The sequence below is a fragment of the Amia ocellicauda genome, chromosome 3, assembly GCF_036373705.1.
Source record: "Amia ocellicauda isolate fAmiCal2 chromosome 3, fAmiCal2.hap1, whole genome shotgun sequence".
In the NCBI taxonomy this organism is placed as follows: domain Eukaryota; kingdom Metazoa; phylum Chordata; class Actinopteri; order Amiiformes; family Amiidae; genus Amia; species Amia ocellicauda.
This window is the reverse complement of record NC_089852.1, coordinates 15,779,275-15,793,531: the sequence shown is the minus strand read 5'-3', so window position 1 is coordinate 15,793,531 and position 14,257 is coordinate 15,779,275. Positions and strand designations below refer to the sequence as shown.

General features: G+C 39.4%; 1 protein-coding gene across 3 annotated transcripts in view; it reads left to right on the top strand.

The window, feature by feature from the left end:
* LOC136738699 (semaphorin-3D) overlaps positions 1-11,798 on the top strand; it is a 73,240-nt gene extending 61,442 nt beyond the window's left edge. For all 3 annotated transcript variants that reach the window (XM_066698303.1, XM_066698302.1, XM_066698301.1), the window contains 6 exons: positions 1,934-2,022; positions 5,078-5,119; positions 6,115-6,272; positions 6,815-6,879; positions 7,378-7,511; positions 9,177-11,798. In XM_066698303.1, coding sequence (XP_066554400.1) covers positions 1,934-2,022; positions 5,078-5,119; positions 6,115-6,272; positions 6,815-6,879; positions 7,378-7,511; positions 9,177-9,590 — 902 coding nt within the window. In that variant the 3' untranslated portion in view covers positions 9,591-11,798. The remainder of the gene's footprint in view (positions 1-1,933; positions 2,023-5,077; positions 5,120-6,114; positions 6,273-6,814; positions 6,880-7,377; positions 7,512-9,176) is intronic.
* The last annotated feature ends 2,459 nt before the right edge of the window (positions 11,799-14,257 follow it).

The following is a 14,257-nucleotide window of genomic DNA, read 5'->3' as shown; positions in this document are numbered from 1 at the left end:
ACATAAAATTCTGTGTATGTTCATCAAGTTTAGTTCCATATCGTGCACTAAACAATTGTTGAAATAATCCGTTAAAAATAAGAACGATAATGATAAACCCCAATCTTACACATAAAATAATGTTTCATCCTGTTTAGTTCTTGTTATATTTTAACTAATCGTATATTTACAATGAATCGGGGGCTGCATCTTTAGATCACTTTAGACACCCTATAATAGAGACATATTTTTGTCTTAAAGTAGAAGTAGAAATTATGTTCTCCAAGCTGCTGTTAATGTCATATAGGCCATAAGTAGTAGCATCCACATTTATTATAGAAGATGTGATGTACTGGTCTACATGCATAAATAGAAGAAACTTGAATTCACCAAAAGCATTTGAATTACTCTTGGTCAATTGGCACCATGTCTTGTGAATGTAAATTTTGGACTTTTGGACATTTAGACCAGCAGTATATTTGGAAACTTATGATTGAAAGAAGAACATCATACCTACTATGAAGCTTGAATGTGCACAAAGGAGTATCAGTGATATGTATAGCATTGACACTGCATATCATCTCTGTTCTCCACTGTAAAATTGTGTGTGTATATATATACATATATACATATATATATATATATATATATATACAGTATACATTAAATGGTAGTATAGTTTGGTAATGTTAACTCTATAAACTCTTTGGATTACATTATTAACATTGAATAATCATATCATATTTACACCTATTTTTTCACATTGCATGTTTGTTTTTTATTTCAGTATTTTTTTTTAGTGGTAGAATAGAATTAATTGTACAGCAATAAGTGCATAAGATTTCCATGCAACTAAAAAAAGAGACATATTTTTGGATGTAGACTAATTCAACTTAATAAGCGGTTGCACTGCATTATGTGATTGAGATGCACTTTAACTGACTTATTGGTGCCAGGACTGAAATGTGGATGCACAGGGTCACACAGAACAGCATCCCACAGGAACTGCTGGCCAAGATCGGTCACTGTTGAGCAAGCATCCTTGTTTAGAAAGGAGACAGTTCCCACGACAGTCTGCAGTGTGTTCTGGGTAATGACCTGCATAAAGACCAGTGATTGCCATTTCATGGATGCTCTTTTTTTCTTTTCTTATTTTTGGAGGAGGGGTCTGTCTCTGAACGGTTTTCAGTGAAAAGTCACAGTGCAACAGAAGTACTCCAAAGACAAACATGGTTCAGGTCAATTTAAGGAGAGAAGTCCTCTGCTGCTTTTAAAAAGGCATTGTCTCGTGCAGTGTCACAGCTGCTACTGCTAGTGCACATATCAAATAAATCTTGATTCCAGTTTCTGCTGAGTGTGCAATCTCTGTTCACCACTGTAAAACTTAGGAATGAGCTTGTGGTAACCACCAGATTCTGTTCCACAGAATCAGAATGACAAACAATCCAATAGCTAACTTTCTTTAATCATCTGTGTCAGAACAAGCCCCACCTGTCCAATAACTGACAGTAACAACTTCATGTTTTTTGCTCATTGCCTTTAATTAATTACCCACTCCATTTATGATTTTGTTTTTCACTAAATAAAACTGATCTGAAAGGCTACCTTGCTCTGGTAAACATTTCTATACTTGGTGCCAACTATCATTTTGTAAGGAGGTTTACATGGTTTGGGAAGCACCGAAACAGAAATAGACTAGATTATGTAGAAGGATTGGTTAAAAAAAAAAAGACTAACATGTCTCAACACTTCCAGAAACGTTAAATATTTTTTACTGTTTTACTGTTACAACATTATCAGCTGGTTTCCCAGACCTTGATTAGTACTAGTCTTGGCAGTCCAAGATTGGTGCTAATCTGGCTCTGTGAAACCAGCCCTATAAGTACGAGCATAATAATAAGCGAACATGGTGTCTATAGTAACCTATGGTTGATGGGTTTATGTCTTTCATCAGATGAGGGGAAGGTTCTGAAAGTAATCACCATCCCAAAAGACAACTGGGAAACAGAGGAGATTGTTCTGGAGGAGCTGACTATTTTTCAGGTAAGATCTTTAAAATCAACCTGTACTTTCAGTCTTTAACAAATTAAGGGCAAAGTATATGGTGTATATGCTATCCATGGTGTTTTTGTATTATGCATTATGCATAGTGTTAGTAGAAACATCTTGGGGAGGCCTTCATCTAGCAGTGAATTGGAAACAAAAACAAAAAAAAACTTCAGGTAAGTTTGCACATCTAGATTGTGCAAATATTTGCACATTCTTCTTGGCAAAATTGTTCATGCTTTGTCATGTTGGATGACAGCAATTTTCAAGTACGTGGGCCAATAGCTTAATTTGTGGTTAATCGGAACACAGAATCATTTGCCACATTTTACATGGGCTTTTCTCAGAAATGGCTTCCTTCTTGTCACTCTTCCATACAGACCAAAATTGTGGAGTACCTGAGCTATTGTTGACACATAGAAAGTTTCTCCCATCTCAGCCATGGAATTCTGTAGGTCTTACAGTGCTGTCATTGGCCTCTGATCTGTGCCTTTCTTCAACTTTATCCTGCTGTTGTTTTGAAAGCTCATTGTGTAGAAGCCAGACACAAGGAGGGAGAGAGTCTTGGGTTCCGGTGGTGTCCGGGCTTTATTGGGGTTCACGTGGGTTAACAGGGGGACAAAACATCCACAAAAGCGGGGGCTCCAGGCAATCAGGGTTAGGCGAGTCAGTCCTCCTTCTTGGCAGTTAGCTGCCCCTGTCAGGGAGGGAGAGGGATTAAATAGAGAAGGCACAGCTGCCACTGACGTCACAGTCGCCACGGTGCTCATTGCCCGCAGCCGTGAGTCCGCAGCCTGTTTGAGCGGACAACACAGCTGCGGCACATGAGCACCTAACCAGCAGCCTGTCACACATTGCTCTCAGAGACAGGTGTATTTAATCTGAAATCATGTGAACCACTTTTATTGCACACAGATGGACTCCATTCAACTTTTGAATTAGGCAATTGGTTGCACCTTAGCTTATTTAGGAGTCTTATAGTCCAAGTGCAAGGGGGGTGAATACTTAGTTTAGCCACTGTATCTGTTTGGTCTACACACTGTACACTGTACTGTACCATACCATCAGAATTTACTTCTGAAATTAATTGCTGATTGCTTCTCAAGCTGTCCGCCACAGAGAACCAACAAGAAACCACTTGGGCTCATTGTTGAAGAAGTGGACATAAAGCTGGTGCAGCATTGAAATATATCCCTCTAACTGTCAAAACAGTTCCACAAGGTCATTCTTCCTGTGGTGTGGAGTCAGGCTGGTGCACCACTTAAAAACATCTCTATAAATTACACACCTTGAAGCTCTTTCTGTGCGATTTAGGTCTTATATTTTTTTTTGATTAATCATACAAGCAGAAAAAAAACAGAAGAACATTACATGGAAAGCATACAGTCGAATAAGAATCAGCTAAGATTCAGCCAGATTAACGCCAGAGGAAGAATTGATATTTTGCCCAATTACTTTAAATGCCTCAATAAATAACTAAATTAAAATTGGGCTGGAATAAATGCAGGAGGTGATTTAACCTCTGAAAGTGCTTGAGGCTTGTTTGTTATTGCTCACTGCCTTCCAAAAAAGGTTGACCAAACTGAGATAAGAAATATGGAAACCTAGTGAGAAGAGATAACAGAAAAAACAACAACCACATAATAATGCGTCCTTTCCAAGGCCCTTAGTTTCTTTGTATATTAAAGCAAACTCAATCAAAACTCCTTGTGCAATTGTTAAAACGAGTCCAAAATAAATAAATAAAATAACATTGGATCTTGGGTGATCTTCTTTAGGAAGTACTGACATCATTGAAAGGACCAATCTAACCTCAGGTTATTTATGATAGCCCCCCTGGGAGATGCTAGGGTCAGAGTACAAAGCAGTGGTGACTATCTGGGAGGATAAGAGGCCTTTGGCAAATATCCAGGGATAAATTGTCAGGAGAGCTGCGATGGTGAGGGTAATTATCTGCTGCACAGTGGAATGTTTTTCAATAGATTTAAATGTAGTTGTTTTGGGATTCACTTACATGAAGGGGTACAGTAAGTACAGCAAACACACTGTGCCTCTAGGACTCAGACAACTGGAACATTTTAAAATTCAACAAGGACTTGCTGTTCCTTCATATTGCAAGACATATCCATTTTGGATTCAGAAGCTTTTAAACAAGCTGGATTGAGTCCGTCTTTATTACAAGAGGTGTATTTTTCTTCTGTAGTGGAGGTCTCTGTACTTCACTCATCTCTGCCCGTTGCTCCTGTAGCTCACAGCTATAACCCAAACAAGGATAGAGCACATTAGACGGAAATGTAGATGATGAGCTTTAAGTATACACGGCAAGCAGCTTTGAACCTCTTTTTATTTCCCCTCTGTTTGCCTTTATGTTTGTAATTAGATTCATAACATTACATCCGCTTCTTAAATTAAGCCGTTATCTGATGCGTATGTAACAATGTCCAATAGGTTCCTGTTTCCTTTATTCTAATTGCGAGGAGGATGTTGTTATGGGTAAACAAGAGCTGACAGGAGATGTGCATTGTTGAGCGTGGCCAAACAGCCAAATACAGAGTGAGACATTGGGAAGACATATTATGCTACTACATTGAAAAGGATGTTTTCTAAACTGCAGTCCAGGTGCCGGAGAAAGAAAATCCACAGGTGTACCCTTGTGAATTTACAGAAAACTTTGGCACTTTTAACATGGTTTTATAGTGGTTTCCTATGGGTTCAACATCCCTTACCTTTTCTTTAATACATTGAACCATGGGAAAACCATAATGTACCATGATGAATATTTCTAAGACATTCACTATAGTAGACTGTGGTATATTCATGGTAGAGTTCAGTAAAATACAGTGAAGTCATGTTAAAACCATAGGATACCACTGTAAAATGCTGGTACAACAATAGTAAAACCATTTAAAAAGTGCAAAAAGGCCAACAAAATTGGATGTGTGAAGTGGGCGGTGGTTCAACAATCAACAACAATGTTCACCCTGATAAGAGATGATCCCTCTGTAATGATGTGTACTGATAGAGCATGGCCTTCTCTCCCACTCTTCATTAGGAGCCGACCCCTATCCTCAACATGGAGATCTCCACAAAACGGGTAAGTCTACCTCAGATGAAGAGTTGTTTATTTGTGAGGTGGAGATGGCCCAGACTGCATTAAAACCTAAATGTCTATAGCAAAATGCATATTCTTCGTAAGTCCGGATCGCTTTCATGTCAGACTCAGTCATGTGAAAGGGAAATGCCACTAGGAAGAAGAAGAAGAAGAAAACCTTGTGTGCTTAAAAGACTAGGGCCCTGCTAAATCTAAACAGAGCATGACCTTCACTGGAAGAAGTGAGAGTAAGTGCCGGGGTAACCACTATCCTTGAGGCAATAAATGTGAGGAAGAAATGGCTTATGGAAGCAATGAGCGCAAGTCCTTGTTGTAGTAATATAACTATACATATGCTTAGATCATTTGAAGGCTGTATGGTGTCTGGTAAGCATATGGAAAATTTTAAGGATGCAATAAGTACCATATGTTTCATTAATCTCCCCACCACCACCAAACAAAACTCTGCGTTTATCCCCCTAAAGAAATCAGTTCAATTACGGGCTGTTTCCATTCATAGAGTACGCAACTATTGCTAAAGATTGAAGCTGCTTTGAAGAGCTTTTTGTGCGGATGCTTTATTAATTATTGCAGAAGGTTGCAGTGTTAAACTAAAACAAGGAAATTAATCCAGGGGGATGTGTCAGTACACCAGGTATGGGCAAGTCAGGGTTTGAGTATTGCATTGCCGAATTGCAATAATTCACTTGCAATACAACTATGGAAAAAGACAGAGACAACCTTGTGGAGGCACTGTCTACATACATGTTTGTGTAGTAGAGGTTTACAGTAAGAGTGAAAGAGTCTAAGCATGTCTGGACAATTTATGCAATCCTCCAGTTGGTTTCCAGAAATAGAAGCCATCCGGTAAAAGCCGTATTTCTTTCTGGAAGTCTTATTTTCTGGAATCCTCTTTTGCCTTGAGTGAGTGAGCAGGAAATATGGTGCATGTATGTGTATGTATGACTTGAGCCTCTATCCCCCCTCTCTCTGTTCAGCAACTGCTGTATGTGAGCAGTGAGTCGGGCCTGGCGCAGGTGTCGCTGCATCGCTGTGAGTTCTATGGGAGGGTCTGTGCTGAGTGCTGCCTGGCCAGAGACCCCTATTGTGCCTGGGATGGCACCTCCTGCAGCCGATACTTCACCACCAACAAGAGGTGAGTCCCTCTCTGGGTCCCAGTCTGACTACCTGTAAATCCAGAAAAGCTGTGCCCCAATGTGTTCCTGCTTCACTAACACAGCTTTAAACTACTTCTGTGAGATACAGGTCTTCTGCTACCCACAGTAATTGAGACGAATCACCCAACCACAAATGGCAGCAGAAAATGAGACGTGGAAAAAAAATAGTTGAATAGGAACCAACAATTATTCAGTAACAGTAATGTGTGTCACATTGACTTGTGTTTTTGAATTCACACTGTTGAGAGGTTGCTGTTAACATTGTGTCACATACGTCTGTCAAGCTGAGCCAAAAAGAAACTCTCATGATAAGATGCTGTTTCAGCAAATCAGATTTTTATTGTAAATTAGAAATAGTTCAGCGTTGGTCTGAGATAATGATGTAGTGCTCGAACTGGTAGCTGATTGGAGGCCACCTACAGCTTAGGGTCCATTATTTTGGTTTTAAAAGAAATGAAGTGGAATTGGATTCTTTCTTCTGTGAGTGATGTCATCTGCATGTTTCAATCCCATGATATAGGCGTGCTCGGAGACAGGACGTCAAACACGGAGACCCCAAGAGCCAGTGCCACGATCTGGGAGACGGTAATCATTATCCACTGTTAACTCAATACTGGGAACATTGCCAGTATAATCTCTACCACAAGGCTGTTTTCACATTCACAAGCGCCCTCTAGGTGTCAGTCTGAGATATGACACTTTTTACATTTTTTAATTTTACTGTTGGCTTACCTCTGTTACCTCAGCATAAATTCTACACTGTAGATCAGGTTTCTGTAATATCTAGCAAGAAGGAGCCAGTCGTTAGACATGGCTTCCTCCTGTTGCACTTACTTTCAGGTCAGGTTAAGCCAGATTTAAAAAGCTCTATTTCCCAAGTACCTTGCCACATCCTATACATTTTTTTTAACAGACCAAAGAGAAACACATTGCCTAATCAAAGTCTTTGGGCTTCTCATATGTTTTGCATTCCAGGCACCTAGCATTTTGTACACAGAACAGACCAGTCCCTGTACAGAGTATATTTGTTCCATAGAAAGGTATTTTGGAGTGGTGTAAGAGCTGATGGGGCTGTGTTTGCAGGTTTGGAGGTGGTGGAGGAGAAGATGATCTATGGGGTGGAGACCAACACAACTTTCCTGGAATGTGTCCCCAAATCCCAGCAAACCAGTGTCCGATGGATGGTACAGCACCACCCAGCTCAGCACGGCAAGGAGGTGGGGCCCATTTCTCAGCTCTTTCTCCACAGTATATTTTGAGGAGTACAGCAAACGGTTAAGGGATATTACATGATTTTCCATCCCTGATCTTGGCATACCCATTTGTATACTGTCTGCCCCCCTCCCAATCATGCCCCTGTTGATTTCATTGGCTCTTTAATGAACCAAATCTGTGTCACACGACTTTTTTAAAATGGTTTTCCGTTATTTAAACAGTTGGAGATTTTAAGTTAATTGGAGTATTTTATGTGTAAGTTTGCCAGCAGCACTATGCCACCTTAGATCTGAAAGCAAAGCAGGATTGGGTCGGTTCTTAAACAGGGGTTTTGGGGATCAGTGGGTCTGGATCAAATATGTGATCAAATCCCACAAAACAGACCGTGTAAAAACTATCCATAATGAAGTTCCTGTCCCTTAATTAAAGCTAGTCCGTTAAATTTCCCTCTCTCAGTGCCCTCAAGATATGGTTTAACTATTTAAGAGCTGAAAACAACTGAAATAGTATAATAAATGAGCCAATTCAATTAAGGTACAGAGAGACACATTTTGAAGAATTTATAAATATGGAGATACATCTATCTTGAGATCTACAGTGAAGCCTCTGGCTGCTGAGATGCTAATAGATGTTTTAGCATTGATAGAAGTGGATTTTGCTGGAATAGTTGCGGTACCCTATCTTCTATCATTATATGTGGAAACAGTGACAGAGAAAACACAGAAAGGTCCTTATCTTCCACTGCAGAGTGAAATAGATGTGAGGTGGAAACTTTTGTACAAGAAGTAAGAAATAGCTGACTGAAATAAACCAGTGTTTGTTTCCCAGTCTTTGTCCTCCCTGTGTCTTCTGTTTTTTGGTTCCAACCAAATTCTTCAATGCTTAGACATTCTGCGCCCATCTGAGAATAATGTCCTAAATATGTTTCTGAGGTTTTCAGTTTCTGCCCTCAGACCTTAGTTTCTGAATCCCCCCTATTGCTTTAGGTGTGTTGTTGCCAAAACATTGAGCAAACTAAATTCTGTACAAACAATTCTTAGTTGGTTACCATTTAATGATGCTCAAACAAAAGCAGTAAAGGCAAGTATCACAGAACTCCGATTATAAACACAATTAATTCTCTAAGCCCTCAGTGGGTTAAATTCCAGACAGCTGGCCATTGCGGGAGTTCTTGGTACATGTTTTTTTGAAAGGCAAGTTATCAGAAGAGCTGGAAATTGCTCCTGAAATGGGTCTCAATCGAGCAAGTAGTTCCATTTGATCTCATGTGGAAGGCAAGCCAAAAGACACACAAGGCGGGATTATTAAAAGCATGTAAGCAGGTATCAAACTGTTGTTTCTGTAGCCAAAATTAGTCTTTATTCTGCATCATTCGTAACTCAGCTCAATTTACAACAAGCCTCCTCACACCTGGTTATCAGTAGTACTCCCTATATCCAATACAACACCACCTAGTGGCTAAGTATAGAAACTCTTTTGTCACAACACAACACAGATCCAATTGATGTGCTCTTGATGTACTCATGATGTACTTTTAACTCATGCCCAGAGTCTCCTCTGGACCAAGACTGGAGAAAAGCGTATATAAAGTGTACTAACTGTCATTGTCTCTTAAGTAACTTCAAATTTAAGCTTCATCAATCCGCATTCCCCCCACTCTCTTGCAGCTGAAAGGCGAGGCACGCTTTGTGCATCTGGAGCGCGGCATCCTCATCCACCAGCTGGAGAGGGGCGACGCAGGCCTTTACTCCTGCCTGGCTGAAGAGCTGTCCTTCTCCCACCCCATCGCCCGCTACAGCCTCCATGTCATCGAGCAGCAGCACATTGCAACTTTGCCGGCCCGGGCCGGGGAGAAGGGGCCGGGGGTGGGTGGGAAACACAGCCCCTCGGCCTTCGGGCAGATCCAGCGCCACTACAAGGACTACCTGCAGCTAATGAGCGTCACAGGCCTGAGCGCCGACGAGTATTGTGAGCAGCTGTGGTTCAGGGAGAAGCGGCGACAGAAAATGCGTAACATGAAGTGGAAGCAGGTGGTGGACCCGAGAAAGGCGAGAGTGCGCCGACACCCCAGCGCTTTCTGAGGGAGGGGGACACGTGCAGACAGGGTACCGGGCAACTTGAAACTGACATTATAACTGCTGTTGCAGGCCAGCTTTCATTCTTTCATTCTAAACAAGCAAATTTAGCATTGCCAATATTTTGTTTGTATTTTTTTATCCCCCCCATTTTGGAATCAAATCCTAATCTATCAGTGTGCTAGAGCTGGACAGATGAAGATGACATACAAGCACCCTGTGTGACAGCAATGCGAACAGCAGAGAACTCTCTGTAGGTTTATAACTGCACCCCAGGCCTGCATGTCAAGCCCAGGAAAGACTGATCCAAATGCAAACTCCCCCATCCCTTATTCCACAACTGTATATTGACCAGCCTTTGGGAGTCTTAGTCATGTAACGACAGAACTCAGATCCAAAGCTAGTGCTCTCTGGACTATAGGGCCCAACCTGAGCCTGAGGCCCTCAAAATTGGCTTCCCAGCTTTGCGGAACTCTTCATAGCCAAGACAGCCTGGAAGCCAGTTGCAGCCTGTACGGTCCGTCTGGATTTCCCCTTCTACATTTCAACATCCTTCCCTTCATCTCTTAGAACATTGTCTTCAGGTGTCTTGCCTGTGAGGCGCGTCATCTGAATTTGCTGTGTGCAGGGTCAAAGAGACGAGCCAAGAGCGCCTCATGCTGCTCTAATCTGCGGCCCAACTGTTAATGCATTCGAGGGACCACAGCGCTAACGGCATTCCTCTGACTGCAACTCAAAGGTTTCGACATCTGGAAAAAATTTAATTCAAGTGCCCTATTGAGTCAATGCTCTGAATACCTTTGTATGCTGCCCCCCCCCCTACTGTGTATTTTAAATATAACATTCCTCTGTACTTTTTAATAGTCAAGGTATAGAGATTGTATGTAATGAATTTCTCTGGCGCTTTGGGAATCGCAGAGAGGTGTTCATGTCCCACATTTGTAGATTCTAAAGCAAGTACTGTACTCTCTCTTCCGCAGGATGGAAATGCAAGTTACTTGCGTCTGTTTTAACTTTGCCTTTCCAGGAAACAGTGTTAGAGACGACTGTGAAGTTTCACCAACCTTAGCCTTTTCTAACCATTGCTGAGATCTCCCAGGTTTTCCATTCCTGTTATTTAGACCCCCATACATTAACATAGTGGAACTAATTAATTAATGGGAGCAAACATTGTACGAACAGATGAAAATGTGCTCTGTCACAAAGGCTAAAACTGGCTGAATCATAAGCTAAATGTTATAATATCTAAATACCTGGTTACCAATGCAGTGCAGGTTAAAATATGCACTGTATTGCCAGAAGTAATGGGACAACGAACCTGAATCAAAAACAGATTTTTACAATGGATCCCACTCTTTACGGCAGTATTTTTCGTCATTAGGACGCTTTGCGTTCTTCCCGGTTCTTCCAAATGTGTCGGATGTGGCAAGAAATGAGCATCAGAAACACAGACAGACATGAGGAGAGAGAAGTGACACAATAACCAGCACAACCAAGAGATACTTTAATGCGCAAGCGCTCTCGTCGCCGGGCTAAACTCGATGTGCAAGCACCCTCCACCCACACTAATTTAGACGGATATAATTTGTATAAAATTAAAGAATAATAAAGTTTGTTTGCATTTTAATAAATTGGAAAGCAATGCAAACAGATGCACGAAGTTGCATTAGATGTTGAAGTGGTATAACAGTTTTTTTAATTCTTCTTCTTCTTATTATTATTATTTAGTATTAACACGTGCTGTGCCGGTAAGTAGAATCGAGACGCGACAGTCAGAGAAAAAATGTCTGTCTAGCAGATGCTAAATGCGCCACTATAAACCCGGCTGTGGTAAAATCTACCTGAATCTATAGCATTTTACAGCGCATGTGCTGTGTGATTACTATTACTTGTGTTATTGTTATGCGACAGTAAATCATATATATGGGAGATTATATATATATATATATATATATATATATATATATATATATATATATATATATATATATATATATATATATCCCATAACAACATAACGCACGTAATAGTAATCACACAAGACTTGCGCTGTAATGTTGCATTATGTATATATTTACAATGACAGTCTGCATGTAGTATTTGTTAGTTTCGCATATTTAATGATTAACAAAATACTTGTAGTTTGAATGTCTGGTCTTACAGTATTTTGTAGCTTGATTGGATGAAAACAATAAATATCGATATATATATATATATCGTGTATCGCCCAAACTTCTGAAAATATCGAGATATTATTTTTAAGTCATATCGCCCAGCCCTAGTAGTAAGTGTTATTTCCTAATTGCTTATGCCTCAAAAGTATAGAAAATGGCTATTATTCCCCACAAACTTTGCTTTTGTCACCAGGACAGTGATATTTTGAAATTGAACTATTTCCAATGAGAAAACGGGCGAATGTGTGTCTTTTCATTCACATAAAGTCAGAAAAAAACAACATATGAATCCAAACTAACATGTATTTATACTAAAGTAATACAAAAATGTAAATACAGTATAATTGTAAATCTCGAAAAACTACTAACTTCTACATCTTTTGTAATCATTTTTGTGTTACTTTAGTATAAATACATGTTAATTTGGATTCATATGTTGTTGTTTTTCTGAACGAAAAGACACAAATTCGCCCGTTTTCTCTTTGGAAATAGTTCAATTTCAAAATATCACTGTCCTGGTGACAAAAGCAAAGTTTGTGGGGAATAATAGCCATTTTCTCTACTTCTGAGGCATAAGCAATTAGGAAATAACAATTACTACCCAGGAACAAAAAATGTGTCACATAGTGTTTTAAAAGGCCCATTCTGGTGTACTTTGGGAGATGGGTGGAGGAGCTCTATGGCATTTGCCCCAGAAATGCTTTTTAATAGAGTGAAGAGTTGATCCCCGTACGCTCCTGTTGACTCGTCATCCTAGTTCCTCATACAGGTGTTCTACTGAGGGATTGGCATCAGGACTCAAAGCAGGTCATTACATGTTTACAATGTTACACTCCCACATTACTTCTGGTAATATAATACATACATATATGTATACCTATATGACCATATGTTATAAACAATACATTAATAACTTTATATAGATCATGGACAATGCATGTTTTATTGCAGAGGCTCATAAGTCTGTATAAGAATCCTTTCACTTCTTTGACTTTGACTTTCTAAACTCATTTGCAACAAACTGTACATATTAATATATTCCAGAGTTCTTTAACAATTTCCTTACTGTATTCTATTTTCGTAGAAAACAATAGCAGGTTAGGTATTATTCTGTGTTTTGTATTTGTTAATTCTAACGCACACAGTTTACTTAATGTATTATATAGAATATAGGATGAATTAGTAGTAACTGTTATATTAATGTATTGTTCATGCAATTGTGTTCAAAGTAATAAATAAAATTAGGGGAAATATTTGCATTTGGTCCAGTATTGAAACGAATGAATCTGTCGTTCTCAGTATTATGGTTGTTTAATATGTAGCGCCACCTTGTGGTTTGCCTGTTTCACTACAGGGAGGTGACTGACTTGTAGTAGGTTTGTTGCAATCAAGTTATAAACATAACTGTTCGTTCACACTATTGAAAAACGAATATCAATACACCATGATATAAAACAAATGAAAAGTAATTGTTGAAGGAGACGTAAACAGGATATATTAGATGATGATGGATGAACACAGATGGAAAACTTGACTGCAAAACTCTGTACCAGCATTGCTCCCAATGTACCTGCATTCTGCAACCAATCAAGTACGTTTTATTACTATTGCTATTGGGTTTAGTCCAAATGTACAATATATTCTATGTAAGATATTGAGTCGGTGGGAATTCAGCATAAGCAAGTAGAAAATACGAAGATACGATATACATGAGTTAAATTCTTCCCCATAAACCCTTTATTGATTGCATGCAAATAAACAGATAGTAACACATAGCATATTATGCAAATCTACAAAAACGTTCACTAATGGCTACACCACAGCTCAAGCTATGTATGTGAAGGTTTGTGTCTAATATAACAGGAAACACCATATTTTTAAACTACCATCCACACATTGACATAGCAGTGTAGAGAATTAAAACTCCCGTGCAAAGTAGTTACATGAGGAAAAGAGCTGTTGGGACATTGTCGTCTTAGCAAACAGATCTTCCTGTCAAATTATTTTGCAGTTTAGACATTGTGTAACTTTTCACTTTAACCCTTTTAGTGTATGTATGTAGTAAATGGCAGCTGAGCAGCTAAACTTTTAAAGTTTAACTACTGCTTTACAGCGCTACATAGCAATACTGTATGCAAGTGTAAAAATGTGTTATAAAGAAAGATGACTGAATGGGTGTCTCTCTTATTAGTATCATTGTGTTGAAACATTGCAAGTGTTGTGAGATGCTGGGAACTGCCATGTATACATTGTACTGGACGGTCCATTGTATTGCATTGTATTTGTAAAAGAATGGTGCACGCAACTAGCAATGCTTTTGTGTTATATTAGGAGTAAAAACATTTCAAACCATGGGTGTCATCTCTGCTTTTATTTTCTCTGTGACTATCAAAACTATGTACAGCGGTATTAATGACCAAAGCTGAATGCTACCGATCCTACAATGGTGTTTCTAATGTACTTGCACAAAACTCCAGATAGGATTGCACTCAATTGCTG